Below are 19,490 nucleotides of genomic sequence, written 5' to 3'. Positions count from 1 at the left end.
TCAAACTTTGGTTTACATAAAAATTTAAATTTTTAATTGGTGTGAAAGGCCAGATGTAAACAATCTCAATTTCAAGGGTAATACAAATTAAAGACAGTATTATGGAATATGTTTAAAACCAGGTTCTGATATTTTAAAAATATAACAAAAATAACAAAACCACAACTGTATCTTTCTGATCATTCTGCTTTTTAACAATGGTTAAAGACTCACAGGCTCAGGGCTTGTTCATGACTTTCTATTCTAAGGGCAAGCTGCATTTATTTATTATTAAGGAGCCATATCCCTGGAAAGATTAGGACAGAAATGAAATGGAGAGACTAGCATACTGCCTCATGTTCCAGTGTGGGAGTGTTCTTGCCCATAACGGATAAAGAGAGGACAGTAACAGATTTAACATTCTATAGCAGGAGTGACAACTGACTTTCTTGGACTTGGTATATAGAGTTCTTCAGAGAAAGGGTAAATACCACATCAACTGTAGAAATTTCCTGATTTCAAGTGAAATCATGTTATTTGAGTAACCTGAAATATTATAATTTGTAGGCTCTCATATATGAAAACATTACCCCTCTCCACATACACTTTCCCCTAGGAGTTTAAAATGTACCAGAGACAGCGTTGATGCCACTGGTGGACTCTGGTTCTGACCCTTGGTCAGACTGACCACACTAACTTCAGAAGGTCTCAAAAACCCAGCCTACACAAGAACATAACTACACTTCTTATCTGGGAATGCAAAAAGCAAAGAATTAGATTTGTGAATCTAGAAAACTGTACTCACAAATTAATGAAATTAATAGCATCTGAATTTGTGAGAACCCTATAAAACTTTTTGCTCAGCCACAGGCAACTAATTAGGTGTCTCCAAATGCTGTACCCAGCAACTGTGCCTTATCTGTTTAGGATTCCTCTCCCTCTGTCTTAGACACCTTTTAGCACCATCTCAAGGATGTGTCAGTCTGTTATTACAAAATAATGGGTGAACACAAACCTAGTATCATTTGAGTGTTGTTGGGGTCTGTTTCTGTTTGCAAGGCACCTATTAGTATATTCACAAGTCTCAGCTTCAGGGACAGAAAAGTTATCGGTTTATCATATGAAGAGCTGTCGTCATTACTAAACTTTCCTTCTAGGACCACCTATGGAAGAAACAAACAATATTTAACATCAACTCTTGTTCAGTATGCCCAGGTAGAACTGACACAGTGGACAAAGAGAAAGTCAGTCTAGCAAGCAAGGCTTTCAGTCTAATTGATATTAGCCACTGTGCTACATCTGTCATTAGCTTACACAGCAACTATCAAAGATCATCAGCCTATATCATCACTTGAACAAAGCCATGCTGACAGACTGATGGAAGAAATATCTCAACAAAGCAACAAATCACTTGAAATAAACTGAATTAAAATTTCTATTCCATTAAAAATTTTTTTGGGCTTGAATTAGCATACAAAGCAATATAGAATATAAAAAACTTGAATGAAACATTACCTCAGATTTGACTGTGCCAAAATGATGAGGCAGGGGCAACAAAGAAAGCAGGATATTAATAGAGGATCTTCTCAATTCAGTTGGATTTACATAGCTTTTGAATTTTGAGAGTTCTCTGCCAAAAAAAAAAAAATTGCTATTAGTATTTTTGAACTAAATTTTTTTTAGCTGCTGCTGAATATATATTACGCCAATTTTTCACAATACAAGCATTGGGTTTAGTTTCATAAGGAATGCAATAACTACTTTCCACTTTATACTGTAATTTGTGAATTTCTATGTCAAACCATTACTGAATTAAACTGGGAATTTATTTACTTATTTTAAACATGAGGCCTATTCTACAAAGGTAGAATCTCTGAGCTATGGTTGTTCTTTCCCCTCCAGAACAGGCCAAAAAGGATTTGACAAGTCCATGGACAAATCAGAACTGAGGGAGTTCAGGGATGAGGTGGGTGTGAATGTTCTACACTCATTTAATGTAGCTTGAGTCCCCTCAGGCTATGAAGACAACTGGGCAGGATAAATTAGGAAACTGGGGTGAAAGCATCAAAATGGACCAGGCCAAACCAGAAAGTTGATATAATATTACAGAAATGATAGCTTACCTGTCAGGCAAAATGGTTTCAAGAGCTGAAATAAAGTAAGGAACCACAACATCAATCCCTTTCAAGTCACAGCAGAACAAAGGAGGGGAGTTTAGAATAACGCTGGCCAAGACAGGATGGCACACATAATCATTTATCTGCAAACCTTGAATTAAAAGCATGTAAAATCTAGGAAAGCAAGAAAAAAATTTTAAACAAACTGCTATTGACTGTTTACATAATTATTAATCATTTTCTACATAGTCATCTGAAAGTCTATTTCCAGTCTTCACTCTTTCTAGCCTTTAAAAGGTATTACTGGAGTTAAAACAATTCAGAAACACATATAGTAAAAACCAAATTATCTTTCCTAATAAGAAAAAGATTCACATCTATTACACCTTCTAAGTTTTAGGCCTTGCAACTCAATGCTATATGTGCCTGCAAATGAGGCAACCTAAACACAAAACAAAATGATTACAGTAATTATCAATAAACTGGGGGAATTACAGAATTGAATTCCATGTTAGTAAAATTTTGTAGCATTTCACAACTGAAAAAAAAATGAAAAGCGTGTTTTATGTCCTTTTTCCTTCTCTATTATTTTTGGGGGATAATTAAAAGAAACCTCACTCAACTCTGTATTCATCATGCTCTGAAAATCACTCAGATACCTTTTAGAATATACCTGAATATACCTTACTTTTAAACCCCACCCTCAACCCCCAATCAACTCACTAAGCATTCAGTCTTCAATCATTCAGAACATTCTTCTACCACTGTGAAGCATTTTGCACCAAACTTCAGAAACTACTTGCTCACCTTCCAGTCACTCCTGAACACATTTCAATCTACTTTATCTCCCTAGAACTCATCTAAAGTCATATCAGCAAATAATGAATGGCCTCTCAATTGCCAAATTTAGGAGACCCGTCTGTATTCTAACTCAATCCTTTGATTTCTCCCTTCTCTCTTTATTCTTCTTTGACCTTTAACAGATCCTCTTACTCCACCTGCCCCCTAAATATTGGTCTTCCTTGGGCTACCACCCTCAGTTCTCAAAGCTTCCCCTTCTACTAGCCTGATTTTCAAGACTACTTAAGGAGCCAAATACTATCGAATCAATCTCCAGCCCACAATTCTCAACTGAGCTCCATGTCTATTAGCCAAAAACTTGTTAAGACATCTGAGGGCAAGACATTGTTGATTACTACAGTACTCCCTGGGCACAACTATACTGACCAATATCCCACAGACACCTCAAATTTAAAAGGTTCAAATCTAAACTCATCATTTCCTCTCTCCCAAATCTGCTTTTGGTTGATGGCAACACCACCCATCCAGTCTCGTTGGCCAGAAAGCTCATGGTCTTTATTGTCATTGATACGTTTTGAGGTGTCAACCCAGCCCATGGTCTCCCTCCTGAGAAATGTGCCTCCACCACAACGGGTGAGCTCCGGCACCCATGCATGACCTTCACAGCTAGTGCTCTGGACTAAACCAGAGACAGACACCTGATTAATCAGATCCTCTTTCCTAGGAATCTGAAATTAGGATTCAGAGATGCAAATCAGCCCTGTTGGTCACCTAGATCAAGGTCATAGAAACTAGGAACTTAGGAATATGTTGCAATGTAAGGTGGTAGGCAGAGAACAGAAGAATGAAGCAGTTATGGAGACCATGAAGAGAAATAGAAAGGTAGAAAGTTGTTTTGGTCCTCGAACATTTTCCAGTGTCTGGTTCCCACTCCTCATGATGCCCTGCTCTACTATTCGAACTTAGAATTTATTGACTAGCATTAGTTCCTCAGAACTCACTTCTCTTTAGCTTAAGTCAGATTGAGAAGATTTCTGTTACTTAAAGCCAAGAGCCTATGCTTAAGATACTCCTGATTAGTTTCCTGCAGATACCATTCTGTTTCATACTTATGTGCTTTTGCTGCTGGTTCACTCTGACAGTTCTTCTCCTGAGAACCTAGCAGTTACACAAGTACCTGAATACACTTGTTGACATTAACATCACCTTAGCAGCTGTGTGTATGATCAGTCGAGGATGGCAAAACAGAGTCAAGGAAAACAGGGGGCCATTTCAGTTAATTTAGGAAAAAACTGACAAGGTCTTCAGTGTAGTGGTGGGGACAGAGTAGAAAGAGTTTAGAAAGAAGTTTAACTGACAGAAAGGCAAGGGTTGATTGGCCAACTAAAAGTACTGAGGAAGAAGAGTCTAGAATGACTTTTAGTTTCTGACCTGGGCAACAGAGTGAACGGCAGAGCCTTTCACAACATGGCTGGTGCCATAAATTTGGTAAGATGAACCTACCTAACTTCCTAACATAATTCTAAATACTAACCATCCTTTATAAATCCAGCATAATCATCTAGTTCTTCAAACTCTCTTCTGAACCTGTGGAGTAACTGCTCGCTGCTTCTTCTTCTGAATGCCCACAATACCTTGTCTGTGCCTCTCTCCTATCAACTTTCTATTCCGTCTTGGATTACTGTTTCTTGTGCAATGGCTTTACTCACTCTAGGGGGAAAAACTCCTTGGAGACGAATTTATTGCTGACTTATTTCTGGACTTTCCAGAGAACCTAATATTGTGCTAGAAAATTATTAACAAATTAGTGTGGTCCCTCCAAAACTGTCTATAATTAATAAAAGTCTAATAAGATGGGATAAATGACACTTCAAAAATAAAAAAGAGTCCTACGGGTCTTTATCAAATCTGAAGAGGTGGGTAAAATGGAAGAATTCAAGCAAAAATTTCAATTACTTACAGACATTTGCAGGTATATCAGACCGTCATTTACTTATTCAGCCTACCAAGCCATGCTACAATAGTTTCACTATGAAAATTCTATAAATGGAAAAGAAACAAACAAAAATTCTAAGACCTGGATAAATAAGCTGGCAGAATCTCTTCTCCAGTCTTCTTGCTACAAAAAATCCTACACAGTGTCCCACAAGCCTCAGCTCTTCCTGCTTCATAGTTATCAGGAAATTCACTTGCATCAAACATAGGATTGGAAACCATGGTGTCTGTGGACATTTGTGACCCTTTCCGTCGAAACTCCATGCTAGCTTGTGTTGTAATGGCTGGGGAGAGAAAAGGAGGGTTTTATTATATTTGTCAATACGCCAGTAGGCTCATGGGACCCTGGACACAAAGATCAAATGTTGATATCATAAAATAGCTACTTGAATAGAATTCAGTAATGCTTTTGTTTAGCAACTATGTCAATTTTTTTTATAAAGGGCTCTCTGAAATCTTCATTGAAAATGGGTCACAATTAATTTACAGTGGAATTAGTTTAACAGATTCTAGAAGCATTTTGAACTGAATTTTTGAACAGTAGAGTACATATACATATATCTGTATTCAAATACAGATATATAATACAGAATTTGGCTTTTCTATTATTTATTTTGTTTTTCCTCCCTTTATAGAATGATGCTTAAACATTAAGAAAAATAGCTACTAGAGTTTACATTTACCCCCAGATGGACATTGTAACTGAATGGACAATCCAATGCCCATTTTATATTCTTTAGGGAAAGGGCAAGGTAAGAATGAGCAACGGGTAGGGAGGAAGAAAAAGCATTCCCACCACCCACCCAACTCCAAAACACACACCAAAGAATCGTCCAACCAAGCAAAATGAGAATGAATTTTAACAACCACAAACAGCAGCTAACTTGAGGTTGATATATCAGAAAATTGGGTTGGTAAGAAAGATTATCATGGTCATTTCATTATCACTGAAAAGAAGCCCTTTGAAAGTTGCTTTTTATTTTAACAAAAGATTTCATAGTGTATCGAAAATCGCTCTGAAATCTTTTTATCACTCTACATGAAATGTTTAAATTATTTTGTAATAATAGATACAATAGAATGCAGAGTCAAGCACAAATCTTTATGCAACTTCCCATGAGCCATTTTTAGTCCTGAATAAGCTATCCAGCAATAATACATTTGAAAAACACTACATGCAGAATGCATACAAACCAAACACTAAAATCTGTATAAAAATAAGCTTAAAGCTTTAAAAAAAAAAAAAAAAAAAAAAAAAAAAAAGCCGAAACACAGTTAGTGCAAAGTCCTGGAATTCATGACATGACCAGACTAGTGTACAGAAATAATGGGATTGATTCAGGCAGATTAATTTGCTTTTGCCAACAATCTTCCCCATTCAAAACACAGAAAAGTATTTTCCTTCCCAAGTGCAAAAACTACAAGAGACAATGACAATCAAAATTTTTAATGGAATTATGAAAAAAATAAAAACATGACTGCAATTAAGGAGAAGCTTCTGATTCCTACTTACAAGATTTATAAGAAAGAAGAATTTGGATAAAAGATGCTGCAAGATAATAGAAATAAATGGAAACAAATCAAAGGACAGCAGTAATTATAAAATACTTTAAAGATGGTGAAATTTTACAATAAGTTAAGGAGCTTTTTAGCTTTTTAAAAGTTAGACTAAAGGCTTTATGATACCGCAAGCTAATTCAAAAACATAGGACATTGTGCACTCAGGTCCAAAATAATGATTTTTGTATCATGCAAAACAATGAACAAAGAAAATTACATAACTACAAAGAATAGAAGTTTTGAACTGCCCATAACGTGCATTAAAATTTTAGTTCATTAACCCTTCCCAGCTCAATGTTACTTTTACAAAGACCAGTGTACTGTTACATAATCTAAAGCTAACCAGTTCAAAGAAGCAAACATTTTAAGATAAAGGTGAACTGCATGGCAGAATCCTTGATGGCAGCCAGTACTCAGAAAACAGACTAACCATGTTAGTATATTCAAACCTCCCACCCCACCCAAGACCTCAAGATTGGCATCCAATGGCACTGTAAGCCCTTCAATTATTTTGATATCTCATATTCCTGGGTAATGTGGTAATGTAACAGCCTTTATCCTCTCTGAACACAAAGGGGAGAAGAAAAGTGTCTATCCCCACAAGGAAAATCTAAGTGTTAAAATTAAGAATTTGTTACCCACATATCATCTTAATTCTATCTTTTGGTGCAGGAGGATGAGCAAAGCTGTTACAAACTCCCTAGGGAGTGGAAAGATCTTAAGTTCCTTTTAAGCAAGCCCACTAACAAAGCCTCAGGTTGAGCCATTCTGGATGCAGGGATTTTAGTATCAACGGCTTTCTATATCTAAAAGTTATATTGTTAAGAATTACATCTTAATAAAACAAGAAATAAAAATATGATTGACTCAATCTAGAAAATACAATACAAATTAATAAACATGGCTGAGAAAACAAAATACAAGGCATATGAACATAAAGAAAATATAATCCAAAATGGTTTTTTAAATGTTTTCATTAAGTGTACACTTTAAAATGGAAAAAATTATGATATATATATATATATATATATGTTACCACAATAAAAATTGAAAAATAAAAAGTTTTCATTTAGTCATCATAAATAAGCACATATACTTCCATAAAGAAGCACGATGTTCAAACTTGTAAATAAAATTATGGTATGAAAATGGTAGAATATCAAGTGTCTGAAGTTGGACAAATAAAGTAAGCAAAGAAATCCCTAAACTCAATTACTCCATCTCAAATTATATGCCTGAAAACATCTTTATATTCACAAATTTGTAAAATTATTTAAAAGACTTGAAGGAACATCCAAAATATTTATGTATGTGTATAATGTTCACATACATATACCTTAGCGCTGAGATGATATATAATATCTAAGAATGCATTTCTGAGAGAAAACAGACTCTCTAGCCATTAAATTAGTTTTATCTTTGGAATTAACACTCTCCCTGGAGCTGCATAAGCTAATGCATTTTTTAGACATTCTCTTATCTTAATCTATTTCCAACCCCAGTGGAGAAGTGACTTTTTACCAAACAACCAATACACTCAATGCATGTGAAGTGCTTAGCACAGTGCCTAGCACATAGAAATTACAGCTCAATAAATGCCAACCACTATTATTATTATCTGGCTCTCAAAAGATGTGTCACAAATATTCAGTCCATCTGCACTACCCTACTCTCCCATCCTGCACTCTAAGCCACTACCTCCAAGCATAACGGTAAAATGACAAAAATAAATCAAATTTTATTTAAATAGTTTCATTTCTGCAATAAAATCTACATGGTTACAGGGTTGAATAATGAATATAATTATCTACCAGTCTTAGATTATAGAGCAAATGGTATTATGCAAGAGTACCCTTGAAACACAGCTCTAGACAAAAACCTGAGAGGTCAGTCTTTTTGTGAAGCAGAAATTGTCCGATATTTTACATGCACTAATGAGTGGGCTGTCAAAATCTATGAAAAACACTTTTTATAAGTATATGCCTGGACAAAATCTTTAATTCTTCATATTAATATAATTATCCTGGCTGACATGAAGGGAACTTTCAGGTCACCTACAGAAAGGAATATGATTCAACAAAAAATGGCTAACCTGAAGTGTGTCTAATAAAACCAGACCAATGGCCAAACCTCACAGAACATACATAAAAGGGACAGACAGGAAAACTTCCAAAGTTCTGTTACTTCAGCTGGAAGGGGTTAAGCATAAGATATTGCTTCGTCAGAGACAGAGCTTTTTAAGATACATATTAATCTTGCAGGTAGGAAAGATTAAAAGGAAAAAAAAAAAAGAAAAGAAAAAAATGAAAAAATATTTCTTGAGCAATATTTACCAGTCATGCTGCTGTCTCTGTTTATTCCATTATGAAGTTTACAGTGAACAAATGCTGCATCAAATAACCATGATCCAAAAAGATTCAAGATGCTGTTAACCTTTGGTCTCCGAGGGGCAGGCAGAGGCCGGGGTTCTGCACTAGTCTGATTTGGACTTGACAGAGGAGAGGTGGAGGATGTCTGGTGCTGAACTTTTGAGGCATGAGCAGTACTAACCTATTGGAAGAACACAAGAATCCCCCCACACCCATGAAGAGTTTGAGAAAACAGCAGAACTTTTCCAAAAAGATGGCAGCTTAAAAAGCCAACCTTATACAGCATTAACAATGGTGATGAAAACTCTTACTGTGCTTGTCTTCATGGTGGCCTTATTCACAGTAACAGCCCGGTGCCTCCGGTTATGTGGTGGGGTGGTATTGAGAGCAGTGCTGTGAGGCATACTTAATCTATTCACAGGTGTTGGGGGAGCACTGTCTGATCGGGGTCTAGAAATGCCTTAAAAAAAGACAAATGGAGTTATTCTTCAGAGTTCAAAATACATGGTCAGAAAATCTTCTCCAAGCAACACGACAAGTCTCAGAACATGGAGACTATAGAAAAGGCTCCTAGTTGCCTCCCAATATCCATTTGATGTTTCTTCCTGGATAAAAGAAAACAAATTTTAGCTGAGCATGGCTATGTAGAATAAATAACTACATTTTCAAGCCTCCCACAGCTCGGCATAGCCATGTTCTGATCAGAAAGAAGTGGCTGATTGTTGGGTAGGTTTTCTAAGAAATCTACTTAAAAGAATCAGACAACCAAGAGTAGGCTCTCCTTCCTTCCTAATTCCTGGAAAGATTGGTTAGAACTTAATCATGAAGCAGTGCAGAAGGAGGGAGAGCTGCAAGATGGGAAGGGCATTTAGACCCTAATGATGGTGGAACTGCTTTACCAGCCCTGTACTCCCTAGCTCTGGGCCTAACGTGTATGAAAATAAACTATCTTGTTTAAGCTACTGGTATTTTGGGATTTCCGTTATATGGCAGTCAAACAATCAAAATATATTAACTGTGCAATATATTAACAAATGTTTTAGAAACTGGTAGATATCACCTATCACTGACTTTAGATGGGTTAAAAAATTCTGACTTCATATTCTTAAAATGTGGTAAACAGCTCTAAACAATGGTTCACAGAATGTTAAAATTTTTGATCTCATGTTATACTTGGGAACAGTACTTAACACATTTTGATCTGTATTTTCTTGGATAACTAATGAGAATGAACACTTTTCTTCAAATCATTTATTCATATCCTTTGTCCATTTATCTACTGTGTCTTAATTTATACAGATTATAATAACCCATAACCTATCACAATAGTTGCAAATATTTTTTTTCCATACTTTATTTGCAATCGAATCTGTTCATTTTTTCCCTTGTGCTTTCTATAGTAGTTTCTAGGATTGGCCTCTCGAGTTATCTAAATGTAGTTCTCCAAACATCTAGCAACATACTCAAAATTTACCTAAGAATGCATCCACCAGACAGCTGATTCCACGCATGGCACGAAAAAATATTTGAGGCAGATGTTTAAGGCAAGGATACTGATTCAATTCTTGTGGCATTCCGCTCACATTCAAGAACTGTTCCTGAAATTTGGGAGTGGAGCTTATAATGGCTGGGTTACTCAAATCCACGGGATTACTATTAAAAAAGAAAGAAAAATTAATTATACATTTAGAAATTTCTTTAGCAATAAAATGCATGCAATTTAAGAACAGGGTTGTTTATGCCTATTCCTTTGATTCAGAGAAGAATCTGGTCTGTATTTAACGGCCCAGGGACTCAAACATCAACACTTTTTACAAAAGATCTGCAATGGGCTTACATGAACTAATTTTGCTTATCCAGAGATTAATACCAAAGAACAGAAGTTTTTAACTTTAAAGAGCATTATTGGATATTTTTTCTAATATGTTTGTAATTATGTAACGGAATGGTAAAGCTGTAAATAAATTAACAAGAAACCAGAGGGGAAAATTTTACTTTAATATTAACACTTCCAAATATTTTTTTAAAAAGCTGTATGAAAATCAGGATGAGTGGTACAGTTTTATGTTGTATTCATATGTATGAATTAAAGCTATACCTCTCAAAACAATGTATTTGGGTTCAAGTTATATTTTATGTGCAAATAACATTAAATATTTCCATTAAAAAACAGATTTAAATTTCTACTCACAATGATTATCTGCTTAGCTGTCCATTAAACATCCTCTACAATTCAAAATAATATTGATAACCAAACTATAGCCAGCACCTGGAAGGAATTTCCACTAGCCACAAGGCCAATAGAACTCAGTTGAGAAATATAAATCAGTGGTTTATATACAAGCTCTGCCCTTTCAAGTTTCGTTCTCTATGCATTCGAAATCTCTTAATTTAAAGTAATACCAGGTGAAGACAGGGGAGCACGTGCGCCTGTGTGGAAAACGGACTTCTAGTAGCCACACACGCTGTATCCAGGGATTCATAGTAGTCTCTATAAATAAGTTATATGGAGTAGAGGAGTTAAGAAGTCTCCAGTAGCGAGGCGGGGCAAGATGGCAGACTGGTGAGCTGTATGTTTTAGTTACTCCTCCAGGAAAGTAGGTAAAAAGCCAGGAACTGCGTGGACTGGACACCACAGAGCAATCTGTCTTTGGGCATACTTCATACAACACTCATGAAAACGTGGAACTGCTGAGATCAGCGAAATCTGTAAGTTTTTGCGGCCAGGGGACCCGCGCCCCTCCCTGCCAGGCTCAGTCCCGGGGGAGGAGGGGCTGTCAGCTCCAGGAAGGAGAAGGGAGAATTGCAGTGGCTGCTCTTACCGGAAATTCATTCTACTGATTCAAACTCCAACCATAGATAGACTGAGGCCAGACACCAGAGACTCTGAGAGCAGCCAGCCCAGCAGAGAGGAGACAGGCATAGAAAAAAAACAACACGAAAAACTCCAAAATAAAAGCAGAGGATTTTTGGAGTTCTGGTGAACACAGAAAGGGGAAGGGCGGAGATCAGGCCTTGAGGCGCATATGCAAATCCCGAAGCAAGGCTGATCTCTCTGCCCTGGGCACTTTTCCTTAATGGCCCTGGTTGCTTTGTCTATTAGCATTTCAATAACCCATTAGATCTCTGAGGAGGGCCGTTTTTTTTTTTTTTTTTTTTTTTTTTTTAAATCCTTTTTGCTTTTTCTAAAACAAATACTCTAAGAAGCTCAATACAGAAAGCTTCAAAGAATTGAAATTTGGGCACGTCAAGTCAAGAGCAGAACTAAGAGAGCTCTGAGACAAAAGGCAATAATCCAGTGGCTGAGAAAATTCACTAAACAACACAACTTCCCAAGAAAAGGGGGGTGTCCGCTCACAGCCACCATCCTGGTGGACAGGAAACACTCCTGCCCATCGCCAGCCCCATAGCCCAGAGCTGCCCCAGACAACCCAGTGTGACGGAAGTGCTTCAAATAACAGGCACACACCACAAAACTGGGCGTGGACATTAGCCTTCCCTGCAACCTCAGCTGAATGTCCCAGAGCTGGGAAGGGGGAGCAGTGTGAATTAACAGAGCCCCATTCAGCCATCATTTGAGCAGACTGGGAGCCTCCCAACACAGCCCAGCAGCCCAGAACTGCCCTGGGGGGACGGCACTCACCTGCGACATAGCACAGTCATCCCTCAACAGAGGACCCGGGGTGCACAGCCTGGAAGAGGGGCCCACTTGCAAGTCTCAGGAGCCATACGCCAATACCAAAGACTTGTGGGTCAGTGGCAGAGACAAAACTGTGGCAGGACTGAACTGAAGGATTAGACTATTGCAGTAGCTTTAAAACTCTAGGATCATCAGGGAGATTTGATTGTTAGGGCCACCCCCCCTCCCCGACTGCCCAGAAACACGCCCCACATACAGGGCAGGCAACACCAACTACACACGCAAGCTTGGGACACCAATTGGGCCCCACAAGACTCACTCCCCCACTCACCAAAAAGGCTAAGCAGGGGAGATCTGGCTTGTGGAGAACAGGTGGCTCGTGGACACCACCTGCTGGTTAGTTAGAGAAAGTGTACTCCACGAAGCTGTAGATCTGATAAATTAGAGATAAGGACTTCAACTGGTCTACAAACCCTAAAAGAACCCTATCAAGGTCAGCAAATGCCACGAGGCCAAAAACAACAGAAAATTATAAAGCATATGAAAAAACCAGACGATATGGATAACCCAAGCCCAAGCACCCAAATCAAAAGACCAGAAGAGACACACCTAGAGCAGCTACTCAAAGAACTAAAGATGAACAATGAGACCCTAGTACGGGATATGAAGGAAATCAAGAAGACCCTAGAAGAGCATAAAGAAGACATTGCAAGACTAAATAAAAAAATGGATGATCTTATGGAAATTAAAGAAACTGTTGACCAAATTAAAAAGATTCTGGACACTCATAGTACAAGACTAGAGGAAGTTGAACAACGAATCAGTGACCTGGAAGATGACAGAATGGAAAATGAAAACATAAAAGAAAGAATGGGGAAAAAAATTGAAAAACTCGAAATGGACCTCAGGGATATGATAGATAATATGAAACGTCCGAATATAAGACTCATTGGTGTCCCAGAAGGGGAAGAAAAGGGTAAAGGTCTAGGAAGAGTATTCAAAGAAATTGTTGGGGAAAACTTCCCAAATCTTCTAAACAACATAAATACACAAATCATAAATGCTCAGCGAACTCCAAATAGAATAAATCCAAAAAAACCCACTCCGAGACATATACTGATCACACTGTCAAACATAGAAGAGAAGGAGCAAGTTCTGAAAGCAGCAAGAGAAAAGCAATTCACCACATACAAAGGAAACAGCATAAGACTAAGTAGTGACTACTCAGCAGCCACCATGGAGGCGAGAAGGCAGTGGCACGATATATTTAAAATTCTGAGTGAGAGGAATTTCCAGCCAAGAATACTTTATCCAGCAAAGCTCTCCTTCAAATTTGAGGGAGAGCTTAAATTTTTCATAGACAAAGAAATGCTGAGAGAATTTGCTAACAAGAGACCTGCCCTACTGGAGATACTAAAGGGAGCCCTACAGACAGAGAAACAAAGACAGGACAGAGAGACTTGGAGAAAGGTTCAGTACTAAAGAGATTCGGTATGGGTACAATAAAGGATATTAATAGAGAGAGGGAAAAATATGGCAAACATAATCCAAAGGATAAGATGGCCGATTCAAGAAATGCCTTCACGGTTTTAACGTTGAATGTAAATGGATTAAACTCCCCAATTAAAAGATATAGATTCGCAGAATGGATCAAAAAAAATGAACCATCAATATGTTGCATACAAGAGACTCATCTTAGACACAGGGACACAAAGAAACTGAAAGTGAAAGGATGGAAAAAAATATTTCATGCAAGCTACAGCCAAAAGAAAGCAGGTGTAGCAATATTAATCTCAGATAAAATAGACTTCAAATGCAGGGATGTTTGAGAGACAAAGAAGGCCACTACATACTAATAAAAGGGGCAATTCAGCAAGAAGAAATAACAATCGTAAATGTCTATGCACCCAATCAAGGTGCCACAAAATACATGAGAGAAACACTGGCAAAACTAAAGGAAGCAATTGATGTTTCCACAATAATTGTGGGAGACTTCAACACATCACTCTCTCCTATAGATAGATCAACCAGACAGAAGACCAATAAGGAAATTGAAAACCTAAACAATCTGATAAATGAATTAGATTTAACAGACATCTACAGGACATTACATCCCAAATCACCAGGATACACATACTTTTCTAGTGCTCACGGAACTTTCTCCAGAATAGATCATATGCTGGGACATAAAACAAGCCTCAATAAATTTAAAAAGATTGAAATTATTCAAAGCACATTCTCTGACCACAATGGAATACAATTAGAAGTCAATAACCATCAGAGACTTAGAAAATTCACAAATACCTGGAGGTTAAACAACACACTCCTAAACAATCAGTGGGTTAAAGAAGAAATAGCAAGAGAAATTGCTAAATATATAGAGACGAATGAAAATGAGAACACAACATACCAAAACCTATGGGATGCAGCAAAAGCAGTGCTAAGGGGGAAATTTATAGCACTAAACGCATATATTAAAAAGAAAGAAAGAGCCAAAATCAAAGAACTAATGGATCAACTGAAGAAGCTAGAAAATGAACAGCATACCAATCCTAAACCAAGTACAAGAAAAGAAATAACAAGGATTAAAGCAGAAATAAATGACATAGAGAACAAAAAAAACAATAGAAAGGATAAATATCACCAAAAGTTGGTTCTTTGAGAAGATCAACAAGATTGACAAGCCCCTAGCTAGACTGACAAAATCAAAAAGAGAGAAGACCCATATAAACAAAATAATGAATGAAAAAGGTGACATAACTGCAGATCCTGAAGAAATTAAAAAAATTATAAGAGGATATTATGAACAACTGTATGGCAACAAACTGGATAATGTAGAAGAAATGGACAATTTCCTGGAAACATATGAACAACCTAGACTGACCAGAGAAGAAATAGAAGACCTCAACCAACCCATCACAAGCAAAGAGATCCAATCAGTCATCAAAAATCTTCCCACAAATAAATGCCCAGGGCCAGATGGCTTCACAGGGGAATTCTACCAAACTTTCCAGAAAGAACTGACACCAATCTTACTCAAACTCTTTCAAAACATTGAAAAAAATGGAACACTACCTAATTCATTTTATGAAGCTAACATCAATCTAATACCAAAACCAGGCAAAGATGCTACAAAAAAGGAAAACTACCGGCCAATCTCCCTAATGAATATAGATGCAAAAATCCTCAACAAAATACTTGCAAATCGAATCCAAAGACACATTAAAAAATCATACACCATGACCAAGTGGGGTTCATTCCAGGCATGCAAGGATGGTTCAACATAAGAAAAACAATCAATGTATTACAACACATTAAAAACTCGAAAGGGAAAAATCAATTGATCATCTCAATAGATGCTGAAAAAGCATTTGACAAAATCCAACATCCCTTTTTGATAAAAACACTTCAAAAGGTAGGAATTGAAGGAAACTTCCTCAACATGATAAAGAGCATATATGAAAAACCCACAGCCAGCATAGTACTCAATGGTGAGAGACTGAAAGCCTTCCCTCTAAGATCAGGAACAAGACAAGGATGCCCGCTGTCACCACTGTTATTCAACATTGTGCTGGAAGTGCTAGCCAGGGCAATCCGGCAAGACAAAGAAATAAAAGGCATCCAAATTGGAAAAGAAGAAGTAAAACTGTCATTGTTTGCAGATGATATGATCTTATATCTAGAAAACCCTGAGAAATCAACGATACACCTACTAGAGCTAATAAACAAATTTAGCAAAGTAGCGGGATACAAGATTAATGCACATAAGTCAGTAATGTTTCTATATGCTAGAAATGAACAAACTGAAGAGACACTCAAGAAAAAGATACCATTTTCAATAGCAACTAAAAAAATCAAGTACCTAGGAATAAACTTAACCAAAGATGTAAAAGACCTATACAAAGAAAACTACATAACTCTACTAAAAGAAATAGAAGGGGACCTTAAAAGATGGAAAAATATTCCATGTTCATGGATAGGAAGGCTAAATGTCATTAAGATGTCAATTCTACCCAAACTCATCTACAGATTCAATGCAATCCCAATCAAAATTCCAACAACCTACTTTGCAGACTTGGAAAAGCTAGTTATCAAATTTATTTGGAAAGGGAAGATGCCTCGAATTGCTAAAGACACTTTAAAAAAGAAAAACGAAGTGGGAGGACTTACACTCCCTGACTTTGAAGCTTATTATAAAGCCACAGTTGCCAAAACAGCATGGTACTGGCACAAAGATAGACATATAGATCAATGGAATCGAATTGAGAATTCAGAGATAGACCCTCAGATCTATGGCCGACTGATCTTTGATAAGGCCCCCAAAGTCACCGAACTGAGCCATAATGGTCTTTTCAACAAATGGGGCTGGGAGAGTTGGATATCCATATCCAAAAGAATGAAAGAGGACCCCTACCTCACCCCCTACACAAAAATTAACTCAAAATGGACCAAAGATCTCAATATAAAGAAAGTACCATTAAACTCCTAGAAGATAATGTAGGAAAACATCTTCAAGACCTTGTATTAGGAGGCCACTTCCTAGACTTTACACCCAAAGCACAAGCAACAAAAGAGAAAATAGATAAATGGGAACTCCTCAAGCTTAGAAGTTTCTGCACCTCAAAGGAATTTCTCAAAAAGGTAAAGAGGCAGCCAACTCAATGGGAAAAAATTTTTGGAAACCATGTATCTGACAAAAGACTGATATCTTGCATATACAAAGAAATCCTACAACTCAATGACAATAGTACAGACAGCCCAATTATAAAATGGGCAAAAGATATGAAAGACAGTTCTCTGAAGAGGAAATACAAATGGCCAAGAAACACATGAAAAAATGTTCAGCTTCACTAGCTATTAGAGAGATGCAAATTAAGACCACAATGAGATACCATCTAACACCGGTTAGAATGGCTGCCATTAAACAAACAGGAAACTACAAATGCTGGAGGGGATGTGGAGAAATTGGAACTCTTATTCATTGTTGGTGGGACTGTATAATGGTTCAGCCACTCTGGAAGTCAGTCTGGCAGTTCCTTAGAAAACTAGAGATAGAGCTACCATTCGATCCAGCGATTGCACTTCTCGGGATATACCCGGAAGATCGGAAAGCAGTGACACGAACAGATATCTGCACGCCAATGTTCATAGCAGCATTATTCACAATTGCCAAGAGATGGAAACAACCCAAATGTCCATCAACAGATGAGTGGACAAATAAAATGTGGTATATACACACGATGGAATACTACGCGGGCAGTAAGAAGGAACGATCTGGTGAAACATATGACAACATGGATGAACCTTGAAGACATAATGCTGAGCGAAATAAGCCAGGCACAAAAAGAGAAATATTATATGCTACCACTAATGTGAACTTTGAAAAATGTAAAACAAATGGTTTATAATGTAGAATGTAGGGGAACTAGCAGTAGAGAGCAATTAAGGAAGGGGGAACAATAATCCAAGAAGAACAGATAAGCTATTTAACGTTCTGGGGATGCCCAGAAATGACTATGGTCTGTTAATTTCTGATGGATGTAGTAGGAACAAGTTCACTGAAATGTTGCTATAGTATGTAACTTTCTTGGGGTAAAGTAGGAACATGTTGGAAGTTAAGCAGTTATCTTAGGTTAGTTGTCTTTTTCTTACTCCCTTGCTATGGTCTCTTTGAAATGTTCTTTTATTGTATGTTTGTTTTCTTTTAACTTTTTTTTTCATACAGTTGATTTGAAAAAAGAAGGGAAAGTTAAAAAAAAAAAAAAAAAGAAAAAAGACAAACAAGGAAAAAAAAAAAAAAAAAAAAAAAAAACGATGTAGTGCCCCCTTGAGGAGCCTGTGGAGAATGCAGGGGTATTCGCCTACCCCACCACCATGGTTGCTAACATGACCACAGACATAGGGGACTGGTGGTTTGATGGGTTGAGCCCTCTACCATAAGTTTTACCCTTGGGAAGACGGTTGCTGCAAAGGAGAGGCTAGGCCTCCCTGTATTTGTGCCTAAGAGTCTCCTCCTGAATGCCTCTTTGTTGCTCAGATGTGGCCCTCTCTCTCTGGCTAAGCCAACTTGAAAGGTGAAATCACTGCCCTCCCCCCTACGTGGGATCAGACACCCAGGGAAGTGAATCTCCCTGGCAACGTGGAATATGACTCCCGGGGAGGAATGTAGACCCGGCATCGTGGGATGGAGAACATCTTCTTGACCAAAAGGGGGATGTGAAAGGAAATGAAATAAGCTTCAGTGGCAGAGAGATTCCAAAATGAGCCGAGAGATCACTCTGGTGGGCACTCTTACGCACACTTTAGACAACCTTTTTTAGGTTCTAAAGAATTGGGGTAGCTGGTGGTGGATACCTGAAACTATTAAACTACAACCCAGAACCCATGAATCTCGAAGACAGTTGTATAAAAATGTAGCTTATGAGGGGTGACAGTGGGATTGGGAATGCCATAAGGACCAAACTCCACTTTGTCTAGTTTATGGATCGATGTGTAGAAAAGTAGGGGAAGCAAACAAACAGACAAAGGTACCTAGTGTTCTTTTTTACTTCAATTGCTCTTTTTCACTCTAATTATTATTCTTGTTATTTTTGTGTGTGTGCTAATGAAGGTGTCAGGGATTGATTTAGGTGATGAATGTACAACTATGTAATGGTACTGTAAACAATCGAAAGTACAATTTGTTTTGTATGACTGCGTGGTATGTGAATGTATCTCAATAAAATGATGATTAAAAAAAAAAAAAAAAAAAAAAAAAAAAAAAAAGAAGTCTCCAGTAGGATGAATGTGGACCCGGCATTGTGGGACTGAGAGTATCTTCTTGACCAAAAGGGGGATGCAAAAGGAGACAAAACAGTTTCAGTGGCTGAGAGATTCCAAATGGAGTCGAGAGGTCACTCTGGTGGACATTCTTATGCACTATATAGATAACATCTTTTAGGCTTTAATGTATTGGAATAGCTAGAAGTAAATACCTGAAACTACCAACCTCCAACCCAGCAGTCTGGACTCCTGAAGACAATTATATAA

At 37.5% G+C, this 19,490-nt stretch overlaps 1 protein-coding gene across 1 annotated transcript in view; it reads right to left on the bottom strand.

The window, feature by feature from the left end:
* RALGAPB (Ral GTPase activating protein non-catalytic subunit beta) overlaps window positions 1-19,490 on the bottom strand; it is a 121,332-nt gene that overhangs the window by 77,785 nt on the left and 24,057 nt on the right. The window contains 7 exon segments of the mRNA XM_037811401.1: window positions 995-1,142; window positions 1,495-1,609; window positions 2,103-2,270; window positions 4,975-5,176; window positions 8,786-9,002; window positions 9,133-9,281; window positions 10,296-10,474. Of these exon segments, the coding sequence (XP_037667329.1) occupies window positions 995-1,142; window positions 1,495-1,609; window positions 2,103-2,270; window positions 4,975-5,176; window positions 8,786-9,002; window positions 9,133-9,281; window positions 10,296-10,474 (1,178 nt within the window).

This window comes from Choloepus didactylus, chromosome 19 (assembly GCF_015220235.1).
Source record: "Choloepus didactylus isolate mChoDid1 chromosome 19, mChoDid1.pri, whole genome shotgun sequence".
In the NCBI taxonomy this organism is placed as follows: Eukaryota; Metazoa; Chordata; class Mammalia; order Pilosa; family Megalonychidae; genus Choloepus; species Choloepus didactylus.
The sequence above is the reverse complement of the archived record's forward strand: the minus strand, read 5'-3'. Positions and strand labels throughout refer to the sequence as shown.